Source organism: Vespula pensylvanica, chromosome 1 (genome assembly GCF_014466175.1).
Source record: "Vespula pensylvanica isolate Volc-1 chromosome 1, ASM1446617v1, whole genome shotgun sequence".
Lineage (NCBI taxonomy): Eukaryota > Metazoa > Arthropoda > Insecta > Hymenoptera > Vespidae > Vespula > Vespula pensylvanica.
In genome coordinates this window covers 16,627,734-16,647,708 of record NC_057685.1, presented here as the reverse complement: position 1 = coordinate 16,647,708, position 19,975 = coordinate 16,627,734, and the positions used below count along the sequence as shown (strand labels likewise).

The following is a 19,975-nucleotide window of genomic DNA, read 5'->3' as shown; positions in this document are numbered from 1 at the left end:
GAGAGAGGAAGAGAAATAGATGGAGGTGGAGGTGTAGGAGGTGGGGGTGGAAGTGGGGGCAGGGGCAGTTCTTCGACCCTACATCTGGCACCCGTTCGTCGACTATTGTGCCAATCGGACGGTCGCTTTGATAAGCCTCCGTCGGAGGAACGAGAGCCAATAAAAATTCATTTGTCGGATCTCCGTCCTTTCCTCGATCATTTTGTTCTTTTTTTTTTTATTGCTGTTGTTGTTGTTGTTGCTTTCTTTCTTTCTTTCTTTCTTTCTTTCTTTTTCTTTCTACTTTTCTATCGCGCTTCCTCTCTTCTTTCTCGCGTATAATCTCATGGATGTAACGCGAGATTCCGTATTAGCATGCGATATGTTTCAACTAAGTAAAACTATAATTCTAGATTATTTCCTTTCGAAGTCGATAGTCGAATACGGAGTGTCTCTTATAATATAATATTATTATATATGATATTACTTAGGATAAATTCCGCTGTGAAATATTTCGAATAGAGATCATAAATTAAAATATTTAATTAGCAAACCTTTATCTCTACTTGTATAAATATCGAAGTAAAAGAAAAGGAAAAATCAGAAGAAAAAGAAAAAAAATTTCTTAATGATCTTACAGGAAGCTAATATGATTCAACGTATGCTGAACGAACGAGTTGAACGATCCGATATCATTATCGTGAATGTATAATTCTACAGGGATATCAAAGATATAGTGAATACAAGCGATAGAGAAGTATCTAAGTACTTCTCTGGATAGTAAAAAAAAAGTTTGATTGGATCGTTGAAAAAAAAAAAAAAATAAAATAAAATATAACAAAATAAAAAATAAAAAGAGAAAGAGAGAAAGAAAGAAAGGAAAGAAGCACGGAGATAATTAAGTCGATCGTCGAGAAAGGGAGCGTCTCGCGTGTATCCATCTATAGATTGTTTAATATGCACGACGCGTAAGAACAATGTTAGTAGAAGCAATGTTCAAGGTTCTTCTCTCGAGAGATGTGGGAAGCCACTTGTGGGGATCTCTCGTTCCCCGAGATAATTACTCCGTTTTATTATTAATTACGAGCTTATGGATCGTACACGTCGTTGTACGCGTCGCTATGGGATCAAGAGGAAAAGAAGAGGTGTCCCATCGGGACGCGAGGAGCTGGAATATAATGGCGGATACGAAGTCGTTCCAGCTTGACGCGTCGGAAGAAGTCTCGATCGTCATCGATTCCGCGGGATTAAGCGCGGAGCCAACACGCACTCCGTCCTTTTCTTTCTTCTGTTTCTTTTTCTTTTTCTTCGTCATCTTCCTCTTCCTCTTCTTTCTCTTTTTCTTCTTTATCTTTTCCATTTTCCCTTTCCTTTTTTCCTTTTTTATTTTCTTTTTCTCCCACTTCGATTCCCGACGGATCGGCAGCAACCATTAGACCGGATAAATGAATATTACCATTTCGACGGTGGCATTTTTTGACGAACGATTACCGATCGAACGATCGACTGCTATTTGTGTGCAAGACAAAAGTCGAACTCCCTTCTTTTTTTTTATTTTCTTTTTCCCTTTTTTTCCCCTCTTCTCCCCTTTCTACTGATGATCCTATTTTTCTACCCTCTCGTACACGTTTGAAAGTTTTTCGTTAATTACCTATCGGTGAAATTGATTTCCATGAAACGTTTTATCCAGCATCGATAGATAAGTTTGCAAATATATATATATATACTATCTTATTATTATTATTATTATTATTATTATTATTATTATTATTATTTTATGTGTGTGTTTTTGTGTGCGCGTGTGTATATGTATATATTTTAAAAATATTATCTTTAAAGAACATATATATATATATATATATATATATATATATATGTATATTCTTTAAAGAGTATAGTTATGAGATCAAGCTCAAGATAGTCATTATTATAAGTTTTCGATGATGTTTTTTTGATTTTAGAACCGGCATACTGTGCGCTGATACACCACGCGAAGCTGCCCCAGCCCAGAACCAGTTATAAACATATGATTAAGCTCGTTTTAATAAGTTTTTATGTAGATCTTTACGCGTAAGGATGTACCTATAATAAAAAAGTAAGTGTTGAATAAACGAGATGCGTTAAGAAGATAGGAGTAGGCGTCGATAATTCTCGACGTCAGAATTTCACTTTCCTCGACCTTTTTATTCCTTTTAATTCGTTCATCTGCTTTAGGCTCTGTCACAAATCGAAGAAATTTTCTTTTTCATGAGTAAGTAATAAACGACTGTCTACGACTGACGAACTTGAGAAATCATTTTCTTGCGATAATAAATTAATCTTAAGAACGCAATTACTTATTTATCTTCTCTCTCTCTCTCTCTCTCTCTCTCTTTCTCTCTTCTTTCAAATTTGATTCGATAGTACGAGAGACGTGAATAAATACATGCAGATAAACCGGAAGTATATTAGAATTTGCATGTACCACGAGTATCAATATAATACAAATGTGTAACTATCGTAATTCGTCTAACCATGATAATTTATTCTAGATATTGCACGAGCCAATTCAATCATGTGCATAGATAATACATGCGAAGTTGAATGATAAAATCGTAATAGTCGTTATTTCTGATAAATTTACTGTGCAATTTTGAAGTTAACGCAATAGAGAGAACTTTGAATAAATGAATAGAATAAGGTTGATCGTATGAGAAAAAAAAAGATGACGATTGAAAAGGGTCTTTCGTTTCTTCCATGTTCCGAGATCGTTCCTCATGGAAAAGAAAGAAAGAGAGGGAGAGAAAGAGAGAAAGAGATCGTTGATTTCCACGAGCGTCCAGATACGAGTGAACCCTTTTCGAAATCTTAGGGCCATGGATAGAGATAGAGGGAGAGAGAGAGAGAGAGAGAGAGAGAGAGAGAGAGAGAGAGAGAGAGAGAGAGAGAGAGAAAGCCCTCTTTTCCCTCCGTGATGCTTTCTCCTCCCTCTGGATCTCAGCAGATCGTAAGGACGAAGAACTCTCTCGCTCGAGCGCCGATTGGTGCTCCTACTAGACTATCGACCAACCCGCCACGAAGCTGCGACCAACCCTTTGTTTTAGCCACCACCCTTCTCTTCGGGAAAAGCATTTAACTAAAGAGTCAGTTCGACGAAGCAAAGGCGATCGAACAACTCTCCCTTTTGATCAATTTCATTCTTGGAGAAGCAAGAAAACATTATCTTGTAAATACAGTTTTTCTTCCCATATGCATAAGCATGTAAAAAAAAAGTAAAAAAAAAAGAATATAAAAAAAATATGTATATATATATATATATATATATATATATATATATATATAAATGATATGACATTAGAAAGATTCAGAGAAGAACGAAATAGTGAAGAAACATTCGGGAGTATCGATCGAAGTATGATATTTAAAATATGATATTTAAAATACAAATAAGAGAAAAATATCTTCATGTAGATATCACACATATAACACACACACACACACATCACATTTACTCTCTCTCTTCCTTTTTTTCTTTCTCTCTTCAATGTTGCTTCCCAATTACGAAGGCGTCGATGTGAGCTAACGTACCGCACATCTCTCCTCCGCCACTGACCACCATTCGCTCGGAGTCCCCATTTTTTTAATTAATAGAGCGTGCTACAACAAGCCGGTGGGGATACCTACCTACCTATACTAGCTTTACAGTTCTCTCTTTCTCTCTTTCTTTTTCTCTCTCTCTCTCTCTCTCTCTCTTTCGCGAGAGTACGCGCGCGCAATCGTAAAGGCCGCTGCGTCGTCGGTTGTGTGCCGACCGAGGGGCGGATTCGTGCCGAAGGAATAGAGAAAGAAGAAGCGTGGAGAAAGAGGAGCGAGGTTCCGCAGGAAGAAGCGGCTGGCTTGGGAGGGTTTTAATGAGGATGAGCGAGATAAACCCACCCTCGTTTCTCCTCCTCCTCCTCCTTCTTTTCCTCCTCCTGCTTCTCCTCCTCCACCTCCTTCTCTTCCTTCTCTTCACCACCTCTTACCTCCTCGTCGACCGGCCGTGCTTTGCTCTTCCATTTCTTCCTTCTTCTACTCCTCCCTCTACCCTGTCTTTCTTTTCTTTCTCACTCTCTCCCTTTTTCTCTCTTTCTCTCTTTCTCTCTCTCTCTCTCTCTCTCTCTGTTTCTCTGTTTCTCTCTTTCTCTTTCTCTTTTCCTTTCTCTTTTCCTTTCTCTTTTTCTCTCTCTTTTTCTCTCTTTCTCTTTCTCTCTCTTTCTCTCTTACACTCTGCCTTATCCAGAAGGTAAAACTCGCGCGCGAGATACCGAAATACAAAAGAGAAAGTAATTTCTTTTCTCGACGATTTTTACCTCCTCCTCCGTATCCTCCTTCCTCTTGCTCCTCCTTTACCGTTTCTCTCTTTCTCTCCCTCTTTTCTCTCTCTTTCTCTCGTTGTTGTAAATTTCTCTTCTTCGAGCTAGACGGAAGAGGATAAAACACGATGAGGGAGTCTTTCCTTTTCTTTCCTTCTTTCTTTTTTCTTTTTTCTTTTTTTTTTTTTTTTTTTATCGAGAATCGGTAGACAAGAACGCCACGGTGCAGAGTGGATTCACGATATTTCTTTATGCGTAAGTGGCTTTTAATGGAGCTTGCAAGCTTATTAGAAAGTGGGACGTATAATCGATTTCTATTTATTCTTTCTTTCATTTTAAAATATGTCTCGTTATATCAAAATTGTCAGATAATAATTAGGTGAATTAATATTGTGGGAGTACAGGCGAAATCAATGAATTGAATGAAATTTAATTCGGTTGTAAATAAAATAAAAAGAAGGCTGTTTAGAAAAATTTTCTCTCTGTGTCTCTCTCTCTCTCTCTCTCCTTCTCTCTGTCGTGAGCACACGTATCAATCAACACAGTATCATCAGCCCTAACCCCACTTCGAGGCAACTCCTTTCTTCGTATATGGATCGATGATGCAGCACGTGCTATACGACCTCGTAACACACTGCATTCACCTGCACATGCCATACGTCGACGGTACATCTCGTTCGCTTAGCATAATTAGCGATCTGACGATTAACAGGCGTGCGCCGACGCCGCCACTGCCGCTGCTTAATGGCTTAATTAATTCGCCGATTACAATGCCGCTGTACACCGGATCGTTCTGCCACTTTGCAGCTCGTAACTTTATATCGTCCTACCACATCGCCTGAGAGTACATTCTCTTTGCACGCACGCAACTTCGTCGATGTTCATACTTACTTATATATTTTACTTTACATATCTACGATTTATATGTAGATAATATACCTGTAAATTATTTAAAATATTATCATCGATACAGATACTTAGATACATATCTAAGCGCAATAGAAAATAATTTCTTCGTATATTATAATTGAAGAAAAAAAATTTTCCTTTTATTTTTTCCTTATAAGAATATTTACAAAGAAATTACGATAAAATTACTGTCCTGGAGTAAACAATTTTCAAACGAATAATATTTAACTGGACATACGCGGAGTTGATTCAATGAGAATTTCGAAATATAGCCCGAAGGGTTTGTACGATCCCGAATACCATATATCTCGTCCGATCTCATTAAAATTTTTGTAAAACGATCAACCGTATATACCTGTACCTTCTCTCTTTTCTATTCTCCAAACCCTTGTTTCGGCTCTCGTTACACGGTTGCGATCTACTCGTGACTTAATTAACATCGATAGTACTTGTATCGGCTTTGGTTTACCGACAAAGCATGTTGGCCTCAACTGACGATATTCGACAGCCCTAGTAAACTCACCCAAGCAAGCCACGTGCATGTTTCTAAACACGCGTTATCCTACGCTATTACACGCATTTCAAGAATATCTATCGTAACAATTGCCGATCGTAAATGAAAAGAAAAAATTTTTTCCTATCGATGGACGAGGAAAAATGAGAGTATGTTGAAGGGAGGTGGGTGTTTGGAGGAGAGGAAGGGTTGAGGAAGAGGAGTAGGTGACGGGGAGGTTGAACTGGAGGTTGGGATGGGGGGTGGGCAAGGGAAACGAACGTCGCCAGTACGGCGGGCCCGTCAATCAGATTTCTCCCTCCCTTGCCAAATTACTGTCAAACGCAATTAGAATTGACGTGGAGGCCGCCGGGGCTAAATCAAAATCGCGAGACGACCCTCCGCTAACGATTTCAACCCTGCGGCGTGCCCGACTATATTCTCGATCGTAATTTTCTCCGGACGCTAATTAATACACCTCGCTCGTACGTCAATTCGACGACTTTGCAGCAGATATTGCTTACTGTGATATCATAATAAAAATTTTTCTTCGTTCGTACGCGTTCACTGTCGCAAGAGGTATAATAAAATATGGGTTACGACGGAGAAATATGTGAAGTAGGAAAAAATTTTCGACGGATTAGAATTGACAATCGAAATTATGTATTAGAGTAGAAAAATTCGATCGTGAAACGTAATAATTAAAATTATAAAAAAGCATTGAAAAAGTTTATGCTATAAAAATTTATACGAACGTGGTGGGAATTTTTGATGAAAGAACTTTTTACCGAATAAGAAGAGTGAAGTAAAAGAAGTGATATAAGTGAAGCCTCGTACAGGAAGATGGATTTTAAAAAAGCTATTCGTAAGGGATGAGTTCTTCGTTCTCGTGCCAAAACGTTTCTTCTTTCTCTTTCTCTTTCTCTTTCCTTCTTTCCCTCTCCCTCTGTCTTTATTTCTTTCTTTCTTTCTGTTTCTTCAGCCGAGGTGAGAATTCTAGACGCGACGATGTGTATTAAAGAGACCCCTTTTTCGCAATAAACAATCGTGCGCCAGGGACAGAGGCAGTTAGAAGCGGCATTAGGGTGAATTATTTTGGCCACACGGCGTAAGAAGTCTCATGAATCAGGAGAATTACGAGTTCCTTGCCTCGATGTCGTGAAATCTTGTCTTCCCGGTTTCTCTCCATCCCTGTCTGCCCCGTTACCAGCGGGGACGTTATCTCATTCCAAATTATACTCTTACTCTTCACCGAAGATTCCTCTTTCACGATCCTTCAAGCATCCATTACGAGCGTCCTTGCGTAAAAAATTTATCTTTCTTTATTTTCGACCGTCATCAATAATCGATATTCAAATAATTATCGGTAATTACGATCTTTTATCAATTTCATTATAAAAATTTATTTAATACGATTACAATAAACGAAACGTTACAATCTATGTTTAGATATAAATTTGTTGATGATGACAATTTAATGGTACAATCTCCCCCATAAATCCTCCACTTCTTTTCTCCATACGAGTCGAGTTAATCTCGTTTCTCGGCAATTGCATCGTCGACGATCTACGTATCGTTATCGTCAAAGGCCGACGCCGACGAATGGGATCGCCACGATCTCATAGTAGAGGGAGTCTCTCTCTCTCTCTCTCTCTCTCTCTCTCTCTCTCTCTCTCTCAGAAGAGAAATAGAATCGTGCGCGCGAGCGCGTTCAGATTCGCTAGAGCCTCTTCGAATAACCCGGGGTCGGTTCTCTTTTTCATTACGGTAAGAGCCGATTGCATTTTTTACGTCTCCCTGCGACAACGCACGGCTGAGTTGACCAATCTGAAGAACAGAACGGGAAGAGAGGGAGGATCATCTAATCACGTGTTCCTGGCAATCGTCGTACTGCTTCGAGGACCATACCACTCCTCTCGTCCTTCGACGCAATCCTCTTCCATCGACAGGAGGTCCTTTTATTCGAGAACCGTAGGAAGGGCTTTCTTTCTTTTTTTATCTATCTCTGTCTCTATGTCTATCTCTCTCTTTCTCTCTCTCCCCCCTTCCTCGGCTCTTTTCTCTGGCTTTTCTCTTTCTATTTCGTGACGTAGACCGCCCTTTCATCGTTCTAGGACGTCTCTTCTATCGGGCTTAGCCGGGCAGCGTAATTAAGCCCCGATTGAAAATTAATCATCGCGTATCGATTTCGTACGTCGATGCGAATCGCGAAAAAAAGGAAAGATACGCGAGGAATTATGAAGGAAAAAGAAATGGAGGAGGATGGGTAAAAGCGCCGGTGTGGTTATTTTATCCATGGTAATGTTGGCAGAAGCTGCTACGTTGAATCGAAGGGACCCTTTGATGTTTCAAGTTCTAACGCAATCGATCGTTTCTCTTTCTCTTTCTCTCTCTCTCTTTCCATGGAATATTCGAGCTTCTCATGGCAATTATGTTTCGTGTAAGGATTACTTTCTTTCTTGTTTCGAATAATTATCATCGAGAGTCGAACTTCGCAAGAAAATTTAATAAAAATTTATGGTTAAAGAAAAGTTAGGCCGATGACACGCCGATAATTTTTATCTTATATCGTTCCTGTTTCGAGGGATGAAAGTAATGATAGTATTTTTACGAAGGAAAACGTTTTATCGCGGAAATAAAAACGACATAAAGAACGACGATAGTACAGTAGGATCCACTGATCCTTATTTCGTTTCTAAATGAAGTCGAGGCTTTACGAGGAGAAAGAATTAAAGTCTCGTTTTCGTCGGCAGTCTTTCTCCGTAGAACGATTTTCTTGGCTCAGACAGGAAAGTCAGTCAGCCAGCCAGCCAGCCAACCAACCAGACAGCTAGCAAGCCAGCAAGCCAGCCAGCCAGCCAGTCAGTCAGCCAGCCAGCCAGCCAGCCAGCCAGCCAGCCAGCCAGCCAACCAACCAACCAACCAACCAACCAACCAACCAGCCAACCAACCAACCAACCAACCAACCAACCAACCAACCAACCAGCCAGCCATGTCCTTCTTCCATCCTCATCCTCACGAAATCCCAATAATCCACGATGAGACACAGATTGAGTCCCAGGACTGGTAGAAAAAAGCGAGTAGTAAGAGCATCGCTAGAAAGAAGAGCCATGAGATAGAGAGAGAGAGAGAGAGAGAGAGAGAGAGAGAGAGAGAGAGAGAGAGAGAGAGAGAGAGAGAGAGAGAGAGGAAACGGAAAGGCGGCAAGACCGTAGGGAGAAGAAAATTGAAATCCTTCCGGGACGGAGGATGATAAAATTGCGGATGGGCAGGTGTTACCGTAATCCGGATCGAGAAGAACGATGGACCATCCGAGAACGAAACGTCCTGTCTCTGCAACCCACTATATATCCTATGTGTATATACTACGTACACACACATATTCTACGTACATTCGAGCACATATTCGTCTCTCTTCTTTCCCGAGTTTCAGGAATCGTCGTGGATTAAAGTTCGTTTCTATTTCTTATTGCGTGAAAGGGAAAAAAAAAGGACAAAATACCGTCCGATCTTCTCTACCGTCTTATTTTATCTATGTATTTACGTACTTACATATGTATACCGATGTATATGTTACTTTACGTAAAAGTATTATCAAAGAGATTGATTTTTTCCGCAGTACTGATCGTCGAGGTCCCTCGATTTAAATGGGCTTCGTTATCCGACCGATCGTAATGATTTCATTAAAGCGAGTCGAAACTTGTAATCAACGAAACTAATATAATTATAAATTATATCTCAAAGTGACTGAAACCAATGGGTATTAAACGTAAGAACACGATTTGCCTGATTTTTATTTCGCTCATTAAACGCGAACATTTGTAGTTACACGACATTCCAATCCGAAGTTATCATTTACCAGCTCGTTTATATCCGCCACTGGTATATTCGCTCAAGTTGATTCTCAGGAAGGATTGGGAAGGGAAGGAAAATGTAAGGAAAAAAAAGAAAGAACAAAAAAAAAGAAAAGAAAAAAGACACAAAAGGGAAAAAAGGAAAAAAAGAAAAAGGAAGGAAGGCGATACGGGCTTGGACCGCTAACGGGCCACGATTATTTTAATCCAGCTGCGAAAGAGGAGAAAACGGCGGGAGCAGGACTCGTAATTTGTTTCGAGATCGTATCTTCAAAGTGGCTCTTCGTCCTCGTCGATGGAAGAGGGAATGAGATGACTCGAGAGTGAGTCGGAGAGAAAGAGAAAGAGAGAGAGAGAGAGAGAGAGAGAGAGAGAGAGAGAGAGAGAGAGAGAGAGTCGCGGAAACACCGCTCGACAGAAAGGACGAAAAAGGGAAGAGGAGGAGCCCTAGGACCATCTCAATCTGTCCACTCCTCGTAATCACCGACGAAAGGACGAGCCAGGATTGGTGATTCCCCTTGTCTTCGCGTCTATCTCGATTTCCTTTTCCCTTTTTTCTCTATCTTCTTTTCTTTTTTTTTTTATTTTCTTTTTCTTCCTTTTCCTTTTTTTTTACTCCTCTACCTTCACCACCAACCGATAGTCCTGTCTTCTTTTCCTTCTCCTTTTTTTTTTCTCTTTTTTTCTAGTCTTTTCTCTTCTTACCTTTCTTAAGAAGTATCACGTTGTACTTGACGATAGCGCACGACTTTCGACTCATCGAAGGAAATACCTCGCGACGAGAAAAGGATTCGTTAATGCAAACGATTAAGCCGATTGAGTGAGAGATTCATTGGTAACTGAACGAGAAAGGTAGAAAACGGATACCCGGAGAGACATTGATTCCGATCAAGTAAGAACGAAAAGCTTAGGATCTTCTTGAGTCTCTCTCTCTCTCTCTCTTTATCTCTCTCTTTCTTTTTCTTTCCTTCATCGGGAATGGTAGAGATTCTGCGTTCCAATAGAAAGAAGAAAGAGTGGAAAGGAGGGAGGTAGAGAGAAAGATCTCCGGATCAGAATCACGATCGTTCCTGTATCGTATATCGCGACGTATCGCATCGAAGGATCGGTGTAAGCCGGTAGCAGTCGGTTTTCACGGCATGGTCTCGGAAACGAAGAGGGAGGTAGAGAGAGAGAGCAACGGCAACTGCAACAGCAACAGCAACAGCAACAGCAACGGCAACGGCACACTCGATGCGCACAATTAATATCGAGCCGTATCGTCCGATCTCTCATTATTACCCGGTGGCTTGGCAAGCGTGTGGGTGTAGTCACTCCCGTAGACGAACACGCACGAGTAGTACGTACGAATACGCGCGGATACCGGCTACCGTACACCCCGGGACACCAGAGTCGGCCATGTATCACCTTAACGAGCCGGGCATCGCGTGCCGATCTGTATTAAGGATTTATAATCCCCCGGACCCCGGAGAACTCCTAATGTCTGACCGACCAGCAGAGATATTTGCTTCTCTCCGATCCTTCGGTTCTACCTTGGTATCCATTTTGTCTCTTTCTCTCTTTCCTCCTGTCGCTTTCTCTCTCTCTCTCTCTCTCTTTCTCTCTCTCTCTCTCTCTCTCTCTCTCTCTCTCTCTCCCCCCTTACACCTTTTCCTCTCTTTCGTGGAAGAGAACAGACCAGGACAGGTGGGCACACCCACGATGAATTTTTGACGATGGACCCAACAGCCCTTGATAGGTGCGAGGGATAGATACTTACAAACATCAATTATTCGAACACGATAAAGCTAAAAATTCGAAACGCGTATACATTCGCAACGTTCTTAAGAAGATTAAAGTCAATTTCGAATATATAAGAGAGAAAAGGTTCATGGTGATAGCAGAACTCTCAAAGTAGGTACGCTTTATTTATGTGGAATGCAAGAACCAGATTACAACCGAGAATCTGAAGAAAAAAAAAGAGAACAAATAGACGAGATAGGATTCGTCGTAGGGTCGCATTCCAGGTTAAACACATATTAATTAGACGACGTAAAGGCAGGAAGACATAACTCCTGCTCCGAAGGATGGGTCCAAAGCTGTCGGCTCGCGCGAGATCGTGCCGCGCTTTCCGAGTGTCGTGTTACGTCTCTCGGAGTCGATGCGCCCGATTCGAGTCCTTCTTTCGAGAGAAGAAGAGCCCTTTCCACCTTCTTCCATCTCTCTCTCTCTCTCTCTCTCTCTCTCTCTCTCTCTTTCCCTTGACAACGCGCGCGCGAGAGCAAGCTTCTGAGAGGAAGGAGCCGCGGGTGGCCCTTGCTTCTCTCTCTCTCTCTCTCTCTCTCTCTCTTTCGTTTTCTCTCTCTCCCTCTCTTTCTTTCTCGTAAGCAACAACGTACGTGGGCTCGGAAGAAGATACCGAGCACGACGCTACCGTCGCATTAATAACACTGGTAGCCGCTCATATGTTAAACGTCCACCGACGGTGGCCGTTCCACCAGGGAGAGAGTACCTACCACTTTCCTCGCTAAGGACAGAGGGTCTACCTACAGCAATGTACTTCTTCCTGATGACGCGCCACCGCTAACCACTACTGCGAATATTCCCCACTTTATTCTTTTCTCAACTCAAAATTTTTGTTCAAAAAATGAGAGCACGTTTTGTGTTATCCTTCGATCGGCGTGTACAATTCCGTTGAAAATCTTCTTCCCCTATTTTTTTACTTATTTCTTTGACCTAAATATCTCGTTCTTTGATAACTCTAGTTTATAAATCTATTGTGTAAGATTCTTCTTCGTTTATTGTTCTTCGTAAACTAATCAGATATTTGGTTGTATTTTGTTCGTTCTTTCCTTTGTTACAGGTATCAATGTACGGAGGAGACTTACAGGATGCCCGTGGACTATTATAGTGCCAGATCGACTTCGTCCAGGAGATACTTCGTTAACGATTAAGATACCTTCGACAAGTCCTGAAAAGGTGGTGTGGGTGCGTGCGTGTGTGCGTGCGTGCGTGCGTGTTTACGCGTGTGTGCATGCGTGCGCGTGTGCGTTTGATAAAATGGACGATATAATTAACGTATATACGGTGTATAACGTACCTCGGGTGATTCGATTTAATAGATTATATATAAACGATGTAAATATCGGTGTGCAATAAGTCGACACTTCCTCGTTTATGATAGGCGAGAAAGTCCTTGTTATTATCACCGTTACGGTTAGCATTACGAACCATTATCGTTACGGAGCATCGCTTATCATTATCGTATCTGCCGTGAGAGGAGGAACTCGTTGAATTATTCATGCGGCGTTTATGACGGAATCTTTTTTCTTCTTTTTTTTTTTTCTTTTTTTCTTTTTGTTAGACTAAAAGTGTGAAAGAGAGAGAGAGAGAGAGAGAGAGAGAGAGAGAGAGAATGAAATAGAGAGTATATGAGAGAATAAGAGAGGGAGAGGTACGTACAGCGAATGAGAGGGTCGCGCGAGTCTCGGGTAACCGTTCGCGCGCTTCGTTATAAATCATCGCATGACGTATGTACATACGTTAAGGAGCCAACTCAGATTTTCTTTCGTTCTTTTTTTTTTTTTCTTTTTTCTTTATTTTTTTTCTTCCTCGAGCTCCTTCACTCGCGAAAGAAGAATCCTTTGCATATCGAAGAGCGATGCGACGATTCCGAGAAGACCGGAAAAGACACATATATACATGCATATATATATATATATGTATGTATGTATGTATGCGTTCATAACCATTCAACATGAAAACACAGAAACACACATTATAGCGTCTTCGTGTTAACCTGTATATTTCTTCTGTAAATAAATTATTCGTGATAATCGCTGCGAGTGATGCGACACATATTTTAATTATCGTTTGATTATTACCAAACCGAGTTAGTATCCTCGGCTTAGGGATCGACACGACTGTCTTACAATCGATATAGATTTATGATTATTAAGTAAAATATTAATGTAGTAAGATTAGTAGTACATGCTCGTTGATTTATCGTGAAACGTTTCGTTGTAAGCCGATCTTTCGAGATAAATCGTAGGAGATAAGCGAGTATCGATTTTACACGAAGGAGGAGATCGATTTAAATGAACGAGCTACGCGATAAGGTATGTTACATAAAAGATTCCGGGAGAGAGGAGAACCCGAAGAATCGATCCTACAGCAGCATGAAAACGAAAATAGTCGCCGAACGTAACGGTCAACATCAGAAACATACATTTTCGATCTAAAATATGAGTTAAAAGGAGTCAACAATTAGGGAGCGAGCGAACTTAAATAAATTTTTACCTCTCTTGCGAAAGGACGTTCGTGTCGTTCAACAATTCGCACGTTTGATCGCAATAAAGGCCGTGCAAAGGAAACAATAGACGAGCTTTTGTTGTTACTACGAGTATTTCCCTACATTTGTATCATAGTTGAATCCTTTCAATATGAAACTTCAACTGCCCTGCAAAAAGCATCGATTCGTTCTGATAATACGTAAACATGTAAAACGATAATCCTAATGTCGAGAAAAAAGGTTATGAAATTAATTAAAGAAAAAAAAAGAAAAAAGAAAAAAGAAAGAAAAAGAATTTACTATTTATAATTACAAACAAAGAATACTACAAGATGTGTCTATAATACACAATTTTGAGATTTTCTTTGTATATTCAAGAGATCATCGTTAATCGGCGTATCGTTTTCTCACCAGCCGTTTCCCTTCCCTCTTTATCTTTTAGATCTAGTCTATCGAGCTAGTAAATTGCTACACGCGTGTCGTGCGTGCGATACACCGTTCAAGGGTTACACGACGACGATATGCGAAAGACGATGGATTGGACGCTCGTCACACGCTTGACACGAGCCAATAATTACGTAAATAACGAACACAGGTATTATATACCAAAATTTGATGGAACACTGAAGTCAAACAAGATTACTCGAACAAGCATTACATATTTTCATTTACGCTACACTTGTTTCTTTTCATATTTCAATATTTTAAGAAAACAAAATTATGAAGCATGTTTAATAATCAAATTATTACATATAATTCGATAAGCTACGAAGCGAAGTTTGAAGGCGCTTTGAAAGTGCTTCCAAATCGAATGACTTTCGATACGTGATAGGTCCTCGTTAAAAAGGAATTGGTTCTTAAAAAAGAGACGAACAACAACACTTGGTCGAAGCAAGTGGGAGAAGGTGAGTCAACACAGTTTAGATCCCCGAAACGCTCTCGAGCATGGAGGTGCCGATAATTGCTTAATTGACGTGGGCTCGTCGATAACCATCGGTAAGTGTATTAACTCGCGCAGGTTTACGTCGGCTATCCGTAAAGAAAGAGAGAAGTTTATATGAAAAGAGAATGAGAGAAAGAGAAGGAGAAAGAGAAAGAGAAAGAGAAAGAGAAGCAGACAGAGCTGCTCGAATCGAGATACTCCAAAAGGTATTTGTATATATGTGTAGGTATATATGTATGTGTGTATGTATATAATATACGTGGTGCGTCAGCCAAGGTGTCTTTTCTCTCGGCGAACAAGGCCTCGTTGTAGAGAGGCGTTGGAACTCTGGCAAAGAGAGTCACGATCTTCTCTCTCTCTTTTTCTCTCTTTCTCTCTCTCTCTCTCTCTCTCTCTCTCTCTCTTTCTTTCTTTCTCTCGTTCTCGCGATTTCGCTCTTGACCGATACAGCAGAAGATATTAGAGATGCGAGATAGCTTTATTAAAGGTGAGGCGATGCCAGCGAGAGACATCACCGAGTGCCGGTCGCTTTGATCACACGCATTATGGTGACTGTCCCCTCTCTTTCTCTCTCTCTCTTTCTCTTTCTCTTTCTCTTTTTCCTCTTTGCACCCTTCCGTTCCGAAAACTCAATCTCGTCGGACGAGACACCTTCCTGGCTTCGTTTTCAGTCTCCCATCGAGGATCTTTTCGATGATTGATGCTTTGGAATTCGTAATTAAATTAAATATTAAATTGAAATTTTTTTGTTTACTAAAAGACGAATAATTTTTTTTCTTCTTTTATTACAACATTCTCATTGTAAAAACTAACTCGTGTTTGATTGATTTATGAACAATAACAAAGTCTTATCAGCTTAGTCAAGTAAATTTGTTTCTTTTTTGGATATAGATTGTCGATTTTACTTTGACGAAAAAAAAGAAAGAGATAAATAAATAAGTAAATCAATAAATAAATAAAATATCAAACCCTCCTTGTGATCGCACGACGAATATTGGCCCACCTTATATAACAAAGCGAGAAGATCGAATAGCGTCGATGACGCGAGGACAATAGGGCCCGCGTGGACATAAATAGCAAGATCGGTTCCTCGGGCACGCCTCCGATTAAATTAGGAACGCTTCGCGTGGCAAAAAGCGATCGGAGCGTTCTCGAGTGGGTGTCGGCGGCCGTGCGGAAGTTCAACGCCAGGCTGACGAAGGTGTTGCGCCTCGATTGCGGCCGCGAAGTGATCCTTCGAGTCGGCCTCCATTACTACCTTCACCTCCTCTTTCCATCACCTCGATCAACGGTGATTAGAAGAAGATATGAGACTAACGAGCGATATTATATTTTCCATATAATCTCTATACCTTAGGCATTTCTACGTAAGTACGTTTGTTTGTTTCCTTTCATTTTGTTTTATCTATTCTAATAATAATAAATATGTCCGATGAATGAAAATATTTGAGAGAATAAAGTTAGTCAGAAGTGTTAGAAGATAGACATAAACATCGTTTATATTAAATATAATCTCTCTTCACTTAAATAACACGAAAATGTCGATGAAAATAACAGGTGAGTGAGTGAAGGATCGAGAGGAACGATAATATAGACGATATTGTCAAGGAGAATCGAAAGCAAAGCGACTTTGTTACGGGTCAGAAACAGCCGTTCGATCCATACTCGAGGATCGTTTTTACGTGTCGATCACGGACAAAAGATCATGATCCTCTCGCGTTAGAGATCGAGAACGTCGGCTTGCGAAAGCTGGCGACTTACACTCCTTCGCGCGTTTTCGATTCGTTCGTGGAACGATTGGTGAGAGAGGGTTGTGTTGAAGATAGAGTGAGAGAGATAAAGAAAAAGAAAGAGAGAAAGAGATCGAAGGATCCTCTTCCTCTTTTCTCCTACGCTTCTTCGTTCGACTCACCATCGCCGAGTCATCGTGTAATGACGGTGCCGGCTGTCAGACCACGAGCGCACGATTCGAAGGCACGAAACGATCGCAACGGCGGCGACTACGGCGGCACCGCCTGAACACTCGATATCTCGAACGTCATCTTTACAACTGGATGTAGCGGCGAACGCAGCTTCTCGGAATCTTTGCGAGATCGATAGCGACGAAACGACATCGCTATCGTTAAATTCCTCTATCGGTGCAAAACTCTGGATTAAGTTCAGAATACGATAGCGAAGGTAATTAAATCGAAACGAAATGATCGATCACCTTAACGAACGTACCTATCTTTTTTTTCTCTCCAATATTTTAGGACATTCGATCGATATCGATGAAAGCACACAAAGTACGAAAATACTTTCTAAATATACTCCGTTTTTATTATCTTTGATGTTTGCCTACTGTGTTTGATATTCGAAGAAGAAGAAAAAGAAAGAAAGGAAGAAAGAATTACCTAATCTGAAAATTGAATGTTTCCAGAAGCAAGATAACGTTCGGTTGTTCACGTTTATAAGGAAACCTGTAATTTGCGAATTTAAAGTCTTTCTTTTCTTCTTTCTTTCTTTCTTCTTTCCCTCTTATTTCCCTAATTTTTTAAGATACGATCGACGATTATCGTACGATTTATAAATGGATATATACAAACGCATAAAAGCGGATCATCGACGATTATCGATAAAGATTTACAAATGTCAAATACGCTTCGATCGGAAGATTTTCGTGAGATGCCATCGTTCAGCGTGAAAAATGTTAGATCATGGACGAAGGTGAACCATAAGATCGGAATAGACTCAAAGACCATTACGACTGTTAGGAAACCAGCAATTTCCGAATTAGAACCAGTCACGGAACTCGAGATACATAGGTATCGGCCTCACAGGTGTGGCTTCTCGACAGTTTCGTATAATACAGGTGCGTGCAATCGAAAACAAATATTTGGAATTCTCTTTAATATGTACCATCGATTTTTTCCATTTCATGATTAAAGAAAATATCTACGTCAGAATCAATGAGAAGTATGGCGAGAATTTCTTTCTCTTTCGAGGAAATTTTTCAAGGATGACGAATGTCGGATCGTCAGTTCCGTTTCAATTCTGTTGTTTATGAAATGCGCTGTAGAACTAGAGGAGATGCATAGTCACGGGCTACCTGGCTAGAACGAACAGTTGGAACTTTACACGGGCTGATCACGAGGTGCGAAGCCCGACGGGTAGGCTGATCAAAACATCTTATTAGAAGGAACACTTATGTAAAAAAGGTGAGAAAATGTCCGAAGGGCTCTAAAATTGCTATCGTCGTACGATCTTACGTCGTTACTTTTTTCCTTTATCTCTATTTTGCGAAATACGCGTTTCAATATTGACATCGGCGAGAAAATTTCGTTTAAGATCTATCCTTCTCTGTCTCAACGCCATCCAGTTTATGAAAGAATATCCAAGGAAATAACGAGAACGACAGGAAAATCGCTGGCGGCGTCGTCTCGCTCGAAAAGTTTTACACGTACCTGGTTACTGAAATTATAACACGAACCGAAGGCAGAACTTGAACGATAAGGGAAATTAATTACCAGCTTGAACGGAAGTTGCGAGTAACGTGAATCATATTAGAACGTTCGTCGATCGTGCGGTGAAAGTCGAGTTCGATCACTTTAGAAGGAATATGGTATTCGATCGAGTCGACAGGCGATTATTTCGCGAAGGAATCAACGAACTTAAAAAGAAAATGGCGTCGGTAAGTAAGTAAGAGAGATTTCACCCTCTTCCATGCTCGTGGAAGAACGACGGAGAAGGGCGGATGGAAAAAGGAAAAAAAGGAAGAAGAGAGAGAGAGAGGGAGAGAGAGAGAGAGAGAGAGAGAGAGAGAGAGAGGAAGTCTACGTTACGAGTCAGCTCCCATTTTCCCTTCGTCCGCGGTGTGCTACTAATTAATTACTGTGATTAATCAGAAAAGTTGGTAATTAGAAAGTTTCTTGGGGAAATTAAAATGGCGGGGAGTGACGGAGCGAGTCGACGGCTTCGTTTCGGACTACGCCGAGCACCACATTCACTCATCCTCTGGATTCTCGTTGGAGGCTGTGTCTACCCTACGGGCCAAAGAGAGAAAGAGAGAGAGAGAGAGAGAGAGAGAGAGAGAGAGAGAGAGAGAGAGAGAGAGAGAGAAGGAGGGTAGCCAAGAGAGCAGCATGCCAACGTCGGCTCGCAAGAGTTTCCGATAAATTCATTAATTAAGGTAGATCGCCTCACAGCCACGCGTCTACTGAATCTACTGTTACCAGAGAAAGAGAGAGAAAGAGAGAGGGGGGGGGGAGAGAAAGAGAGACAACGAGCTTGTGTAAAATCAGGCCGGCAAAAGGGAACAATCTCCTCTTTTTCTTCTTCTTCTTCTCCTTCTTCGCAAGTTCCTCCATTTTTTTTTTCTTAATTTTTAGGCGCGACGAAACGTCGGAAAACAACGAAAAGAAGTTCCTTGCTCTTTTTCGAACGAAATTTCGTTTTGGCGAATCAAGAGTAAAAGAGAAACCGTTGTAACCTCTCTCTCTTTCTCTCCTGGTTCGATACCTACTCTTTGTTTGCCTATTTGTTTACTCACGTGTGAAAGGATGTCGTGGTTAAATAGAAGCACTTTCGTGACACGCGAATGTCTACAGAGCAATCGTTACTTTTGCACCGGCTGAGAATTCGGTGGTGAACGGACGGTCACGCGATTTTCAGCCCTCGGCAATGCGATTCGAATTATTCGGGGAGTCGCAAAACTCGCTTTCGAGCTTCCAGGTAGTAGTATTGTATATTTTCTACTGGCTACCGCAATATATATATATATATATATATATATATATATATTATATATATAATATATATACATACACACATACGTATACTTATATATATATATCTACATATATATAATATTTTTCTCGATATTCCTTAAGAATTTATCTTCTTGAATTGTCCAGTCGAAGGAGATCAAGTTTAATCGTTTAATTGCGCAATAAACGATATTTCTTTCTCTTTTTAATAACATCAACAATTTTGTTAAATATATACTGAATATTAAAACAGAATTATTAAAGTTCCACTATGTGATCCCACAATATTCTTGAAATTGAATTCCATTTAAAACTTACCAATTTATCAATTATTATATATATATATATATATTTATTTAATTATTAATTCCTTAACTCATAATGTTTTACTCTTATTAATAAATATAAAACCAAAGTAGCTAATACCTATACGCGAATAATATTAAAG

General features: G+C 40.4%; 1 protein-coding gene across 4 annotated transcripts in view; it reads left to right on the top strand.

The window, feature by feature from the left end:
* Positions 1-13,926, top strand: part of LOC122633903 (transcription factor SOX-2-like) — a 305,138-nt gene extending 291,212 nt beyond the window's left edge. For 2 of the 4 annotated variants that reach the window (XM_043822371.1, XM_043822375.1), the window contains one exon: positions 12,412-13,926. In XM_043822371.1, coding sequence (XP_043678306.1) covers positions 12,412-12,502 — 91 coding nt within the window. In that variant the 3' untranslated portion in view covers positions 12,503-13,926. Of the gene's footprint in view, positions 1-1,940; positions 2,114-12,411 lie in introns of those variants that run through there. The other 2 variants (XR_006328237.1, XM_043822384.1) reach the window with 2 other exon arrangements.
* The last annotated feature ends 6,049 nt before the right edge of the window (positions 13,927-19,975 follow it).